At 32.1% G+C, this 7438-nt stretch overlaps 1 protein-coding gene across 1 annotated transcript; it reads right to left on the bottom strand.

Annotated features, from left to right (window-relative positions):
* Positions 1-797: 797 nt before the first annotated feature.
* Positions 798-1686, bottom strand: LOC126689435 (uncharacterized). Its single transcript, XM_050384627.1, has one exon. The coding sequence runs from the start codon at positions 1288-1290 to the stop codon at positions 916-918; it is 375 nt and encodes a 124-aa protein (XP_050240584.1). The 5' UTR covers positions 1291-1686; the 3' UTR covers positions 798-915.
* Between the last annotated feature and the right edge of the window lie 5752 nt (positions 1687-7438).

Raw genomic sequence — 7438 nt, forward strand, 5'->3', positions numbered from 1 at the left:
ACTTAAAATAATTGAAGCTCAAGCAACAATGTTCAATTTGTCCTTTCTAGTTGATTAACCCCCACCCCGCCCCCCACCCCAAAAAAAAAAAATGTGGAGTGGGAGGTTGACCCTTAACTAGTGCAGTTAAATATTGCAAAACCCAGATATGTTATTGATTTTATTGGTCACATTCATCTCCAAAAAAAGAAAAAAGATTTTATTGGTCACAATAAAATAAGCGAGCCAAGTTGAAAAATATCTTTGGCATCAAGAAAACCAGGGTGTTCAATTTTGTACTTTTGAACCTAATAATTCTACTTTCCTCCAATAGCACTTCAAAGTCATTGGACATGCAGACTAAAATTGGCTATTTAAATTTATAAAAAAAATATGAAGTTATACCTTTTCTAATTCATTTATGCAACTTCAAGTCATTAAAAGAATCGATCATTCATTAAGAAAAATTAAAGTAAAATTAACAAGGAAAAAAAAAAAAAAAAAAAAAAAACCTCAGCTTCGAGTACCCATGTTCAAAATTTTTTGAAGGACATGCAAAAATTCAACATAAAGGGTTCTTCTTCTTCTTTTTTTTTTTTTTAATTAAAAAAAAATGAAAAGAAAAGAAAAGTAGAGAGAGAATACATGGTGGGTGTTCTAGCCTTCTAGGAATGTTTTTCATTTCTGGGATACGAAAAGTAGAAGGTTTTTTCTTCCATAAAGGTTAATAAAGTTAAGATTTTTCCCTTGAAAATTGTTGTCCTTCTAGCTAGAAAAAAGAACAGTAAAACATACTAATATCAATCACTTGGAATAACTAGAAAAACCAAGAAGAGAAGCCCCCGCTTGAAACATATCCCCTGTACAAGACAAGTTGAAACTTTATTATTCCAACCATAGGATAGGCCTCCCTTAGTTACTTCTTTTCTTTTCCAATTAGTACAATGAGAAAGTTGATGCATCGCTCACTTGTGAAGTGCTTGCTGATTTTGAATACTTCTTATTAGAAGAAGATGGTGATGGTGATGATGATGATAAATCACCTGACCTTCTTCTTAGCATCTGCCTCATCCCATCGGCTACTCGAACTGCAGGGTTCGATTTGAATTTACGACAAAATGACATGTGAGCCTTCACAGCTTCTTCCATATCAAATGACTTTTTGCCTCGGCTAACTTCATCACTTACTGCTTCTGAGCACAACCCACATAGCCATTTGTTATCAAACTTGGCCTTGACTTCATTTATATAGTCTTGTGTACAATCTTCTTTGAGTCCACAACACTCACACTTGACTGATTCAATCTCCATTTTTCTTTGTTTTTAGAGTTGGGAAAGATAGGAAGTGTTTTAGTTTATTGTGTGTGAATGGATTTGAGAAAAGTGATTGGTAAAGAAGTTCTAATTATGGCTGCTTTTCTTGTTGGATTTGATTGTAATGATGGTATAGAAAGTGGGGTTTCTTTTTTTTCACTTTCTTTTTGGTTGTGGCTCCTCACTTGGCATGATGGTTTTGTTGCTTCAAGAACTAGGAAGTATTCGGGGGTGGTTTGAGAGCTTTTATGGTTGGGAATTTGGGTGAGAGAGAGAGAAGATTGAATCTGCCATAATTTCCTCCATGTTCTAAGGGACATGGGGCAGTGGAAATTGAGACAAGGGTGGTTTGATGGGCCCTTCAAAGCCTTTAAAACTTAATTCATTCCACCTCTCTCTCTCTCTCTCTCCCAACCAAAATAATTACAATAGCAATAAGAGAACAAAAATTTTTAACTAGGGAGTCAGTGAATTGGGTTATTTTGTCTTGTTTGTTTTTGTACTGCATGTTGTTTCTTTTCTTTATGGTAGTTTTTTTTTTTTTTTACCCTTCTTTTAGTTGATTGGCAGTTACTTTCGGTTAACACAGTTGAATTGACTTGTTTTTTGGCTTCACTTCACTTGGCTATATAAACTGGCTCAAACTTTGGCTGAGCTTGGGTTAAGGCTTTTTTTTTTTTTTTTTTTTGAAACTGGTTAAGGCTTTTTTGTTACATTATATCTTGGTTACATGAATCTGTTGACCAATTGACTTCCATAGTATGCATCAAGCTTATATAATTAAAGGATCACCATCACAGTCATGCTTTGTTGACCAAGTGGCCTTGAGTGGTTCAACAGGCAATGGTTTTTTTTCTTTTTCTTTTTTTGTTCCTAATAAGCGAAAGAAATAAATAGATGAAACTGATAAGTATAAATCTTAAGCACAACTACAAAATAATATTCTAATCTTTGATTAATATGTTTTAAGAATTTATAAGTTTACATTTTTATTGGCTCTTCAATAATGTAAGATTTGCACACAGGAGTCGGAGGTTTCTTTTTATGCTAAGCGGCTAAAAGAAATCAATGGATTAAGCATATAATATAAATGTAAGCCCTAGGCTCATCTCTTAACTCCGAAGAAAGAATTCACTGGACAATGAATGATCAAAACAGATTTAGATTACCACCGCACCTTTAGGCGGTTGGTACCTCCCTATTAAGTGTTTAGGGGGTTTTAAGGACAATGTCATATGTTCGAGCTACCGAGGCAACAATGTTAGTAAATAGCATTTCTAATCATGTATTCAATAGTTAAAGAAGTGAGATTCATCTTATGCATGTATTAATCTAAGAAGTGTGAAACCATGTATTCAATAGTTAATTAAGGAGGCGATATATATTCACAAATAAATTTTTTTTTAAAAATATTTCGGATATCTGCAATAATTCTAGATGAATTAGTCTTGCATATAATTTTATGCATAAGCCTCCAATATTGACTTGTAGATTATAATAAGGGAAATTCTTGAAGTCTAAGTCAAAGGAGATGGACTTGTTGTATCTGACAACCTTGCTAATGAACTCGTAAATGACTCACAAAGCCGATGGTCCATCTCAAGGCTGATGAGTGCGCCTCAAGATCATCTATGCATGGACGAGACGACCAGAAGGCGTAGACAGAATGATAAGTTGACAGGATGAAGCTGACGGGGGTAAAAGGAATTCTTGACAGGTCCAGCATGTCTTTTGCTTAGGCTTCACGTGTGAATTTACCTTGCGCCCCACGATAAACCCTAATTAAGAAGACTCCTATAAGGAAATGATTCCGTAAGATATGCAAATTAAAGAAGATCTCTCCCACAAGGAAAGATCTTCTAGGCCAAGGAACGGATGTCAACCCTACGCTACTATAAAAACCCCAAAACCCTCACAAACTACAGTATGCATAATTCCCCCAACTCTGGCACTCTAGATTTGTGAAAAGTTCTCTAACTTAACCTTCAGAGGGTCTTTGGCCGGTACCACACTGGTATTCTCCTAGGGTTTTATTTGTTTTTGTTTCATAGGTATTGTCTCGAGCACGTGAGTATTGTGTGACTTATTGATGATTCTCGGCATCATCAGATTATATATATATATATATATATATATATATATATATCTTAAGAAAGAGCCTCAATATTTGATCCCCTCACTCTATATTAGGACTTTTGTGCAAGAGTTGTATTGTTTGTCTAGCCAAAGGTAAAAGAATCTCAAAAAAAAAAAAAAAAAAAAAAACTATCCAAAAAAATTTAACTAGCAAAACCTCAAAATTTCATATTTATTGTTAGGTCCAATAGGTTTATTATTGGTAAACCATGACAAATTGTAAGTTTTGTTGGGTCTTATAAAAACAAACCCAAGATTAGCTAAAGAAAAGTGCAATTTTTGGAATATCGAAACATTTTTCAGTCAATCAAAAATTGCACACCCTAATTCTAAAAAGTCCTAACAAGTCGTTTGTTTCAACCCTAATTTGTGCCCTACTAAGAACTCATTAATGATAACCAAAATAAATTAGGCTTGAAACAGATTAAATTTCAAACCCTTTTTTTCTCCATTTCACCATCATACTAGACCTCAAGAAGTAGATCTAAAGATGGTATTCTTGAAGATTGGTTATCAAGGCTAAAAATTAATAAAGCCAAAGGTTATTGTCATTACATTTGCAGTTTTTAACTCCTGCAATTGTCAAGGATATGGAGAAAAAAAAATATATTAATAAACTCCCGTAATATAGAGATGTGAGAACCCACGTTTTCTACGTTCATTTGAAAATCTAGTTCGTTTGACTCCCTAATATAGGATCGTATGAAAATAATAGATACAGCTTGTGATCTTAGAAAGTTGAGTATGGGACAAACATGAAAATTGACAACTTGACCACTAAATTTGATTATTACATAGTACTCTTGCAATAATGCAAACAAACTTTTTGGCACATCAAACATATTTTTTCAACAGAGAAGGTGTGTTCATGTGATTCTAGTCTACGGAGTTGTTTACCAGAGCAAATGAGAAAAAGACATGGACATAAAATAAAGTTCGATATATGATGGGTGTTGCTTTGTCCAATCCTATCCTCCCAAGCTTTTCTTTACATGCAAAGTTTATGAGCTCGATCTAATTAAGTGCATATTTGGAATTGTTAATAGAAACTATAATATATTAACTGTAAAGATTTTGTAATAAAAGGTTTATCTAAAAACCTCTTTAACATATTTAGAGCTTGTGATAAATTATAATGGAGTAGAATTTTAGGATAAAAGAAATTTAATTGAAAACTCTTTAGAGTTGGGAGCATTTTGCAACTCGTTTGGTGACAGAAACTGAGCATTTTATCTTCTTTAATATTTAGAGCATTTTATAATGTTCCTTCATAGTAACCTGCAGATTCATTATCAAAAACAAAACAAAACAAAAACCCATTTTATCTTCTTTAATTTCCATAATTCATTTTTTGTTATTTTTGCTAATTTAATTTCTTCATGACGTTATATTGACAGTGTGAGCATCATTGAAAGGGAAGCAATCATTTTCATTTTCCGTATTTGATTTTGTGGTTGGTTAAATTAAACCTGCTTTCCCCTCATGCTAATACAACTACAAGGTCCTTTCCCTTTTTTGGATAATCAATTTAAGGACTTTTCTTTCACCTGCACAGTAGTATTTTTGTCATGTTGACTCAAGTATTGGAAACACTATGATGGATTACAATCGGTCAGTTTCATTGGCATAACTTGACAATTCGAACAGTGTTTACAAGAAGAACCATCGATCTTGTTGGAAAAAGAAAATGTTTTACAATTATTTTGATGTGATTGATATATCATAATAAACGTGGTATTAAAGATAGATTTATAAAAATATATGCGTGCATATCAATAATGATGTGACTGATATATCATAATAAACGTGGTATTAAAGATAGATTTATACAAATATATGTGTGCATATCAATAAACACTTATATTTTTCCCGTTAACTAATGAAAAAAAAATTATGGAAATCATTATATCCTAACATTACTTACTAGAAATTGAAGGTAATTAAGATAGGATTTTTGTCATTGAAGACTGCCTAGTAAATAATATGAGACTAATGCGTACCTACCCTTAGTGCAGTGATCACTTTACAAGTATAAATTTTTGTAGAGTGTTGGGAGCAAGGGTCGGGATTCAAGTCTCTAGGAAGGAGGTTCACACACATATACACTTAGATTAGGCTAAAGTAGAAATTCTATCTAATATAAAAAAAAAAAAATAATAATAATAATACGAGAAAATTGCATTGACCTATGAGGTTTTCCGTTGTTACGCTTAAACTTTATCTAGTGTAAAACTATTTACACTAATCTTTAAGGGCATTGGTTTAGGACCTACTTTTATAAACCTTTTATGGGTAAATGATAAAATAACTATTTTTTTTTTTTACGATTTTTTTTATATTTTTCATAAAAGTGATGTCAAAATTTTTTTAATATAATTTATTAACAATTGCCTTAGATCACTCATTAACACGACTTTTTTAATAATTTGTATCATTGTATGAGAAATGTTAACTAATACCCTTAGGTTTAGGAATTATTTTTAGAAACATTTTATGGGAAAATGATAAAGCAATTAATTTTATTGACAGTTTTTTATATTTCTTATGAAAGTAGTATTAGAACTTTCATAATATAGTTTGTTAACAATAGCATTAAAAGATGCATGTTAACATGACCTAATTTAAAATAAAACACTTGTTTTATTTCAAAATAGAAGGTAAATGTAATAAAGATAAATAAAGTAGGTGCAATTTTCCAAATAATATATATATTTATATATATATATATATATATATATATATATATATATATATATATATATTATATTTACGCATTGTAGGCAAGCTGATGACTATCAAGTCGACGTTACTTTTGGGCTGAAAATTCAATTTCGGCAGTTTGTCGCTTTGTACATTACCATTAAAACTTCCTTAAATTAAACCAAAGTCCTAATCAAAAACTGTATTATAGAACACTAATTACACGACCAACTACTGGACTTTTTGCTCTATAAAAGTAAAACTCACAAGGAAACGAAATCTATAAGTCTCAATTTTTTGTCCAACGCGAAGAAATTAAAGCATGTCTGAAAATTATGTTTAAACCCCTAATCGGCTGATGAATTTTCAACTTTAATGAATTGATTCATAACTAATCCATATAGTTAATTAGTCAAGATTCAAATCACAATGTTTATATTCATAAACACACATTCAAAAGAATAGTGCACATCAACCACAAACACACTCATAGAGACCGTATATGTTCATAGAATGAAAACCCTAAACCGTAAAAACACTCTATGGACAACCCTGAACAACAAATTCACTCTAGAAAGTTGTTGTGGCATGTACGATATTCACAAGACTTTCCATTCATGTAGTCAAACTATGTATCCAAACTGTCCAAGCTCCTCTTAGCAACTACATACTCTTGTGTTGTGCCTTCTATTTTTTTTTAGAAGATTGTGTCTCTAAGTTATCTGTTGTGTAAGACAATACGTGGCTTGCAAGCCAATCTCTTGACTACTAGACTCCTTAAAGATTTGATGTAGTCTCTGTGATTTCAGCAACAACGTCCAACACACATACGGTGATTTTGAAAGTGCTGTCATCTTCCTCTCTAGTGATTAGGGTTAATTTTTGGCTTATAGAGGTGTAAGATTTAAGGTTGAGAATGTCACACAAAAAAAAAAAAAAAAAACTGTCGTGTGAAAGCAGGTTGGTGCTGTCCACAATAAGGTTCACTCAAGTGAGCCTCTGATGAAAGTTTCTGTCCAAATCCCAGCTTTGCTCAACTAATCAAGACTCTTGTTCAAGCAAGGTCTTCATACTTGCACTTTGAACATAATCATCAAACTTCAACGCTTATGACACCCATATACGTAATTCAAGATATATTTGTCCAAAATTACAAATAAATTTATTATGAAATTAGCCAGTACTTAAAATCCTAACCCCATCATAGCATTAAAGAGTAATACTTAGAAAATCTTCTCAAGGGTGCATGTAGAAATATTCTTGTGTGATGGCTATGGAATCAATTTACCAATCTGAGCATTATTAAGCG

This window comes from Quercus robur, chromosome 6, assembly GCF_932294415.1.
Source record: "Quercus robur chromosome 6, dhQueRobu3.1, whole genome shotgun sequence".
Lineage (NCBI taxonomy): Eukaryota > Viridiplantae > Streptophyta > Magnoliopsida > Fagales > Fagaceae > Quercus > Quercus robur.

What these genes read in the sequence shown, in the direction of transcription:
- LOC126689435 (XM_050384627.1), bottom strand. Translation starts at nt 1,290, where the DNA reads ATGGAGATTGAATCAGTCAAGTGTGAGTGTTGTGGACTCAAAGAAGAT.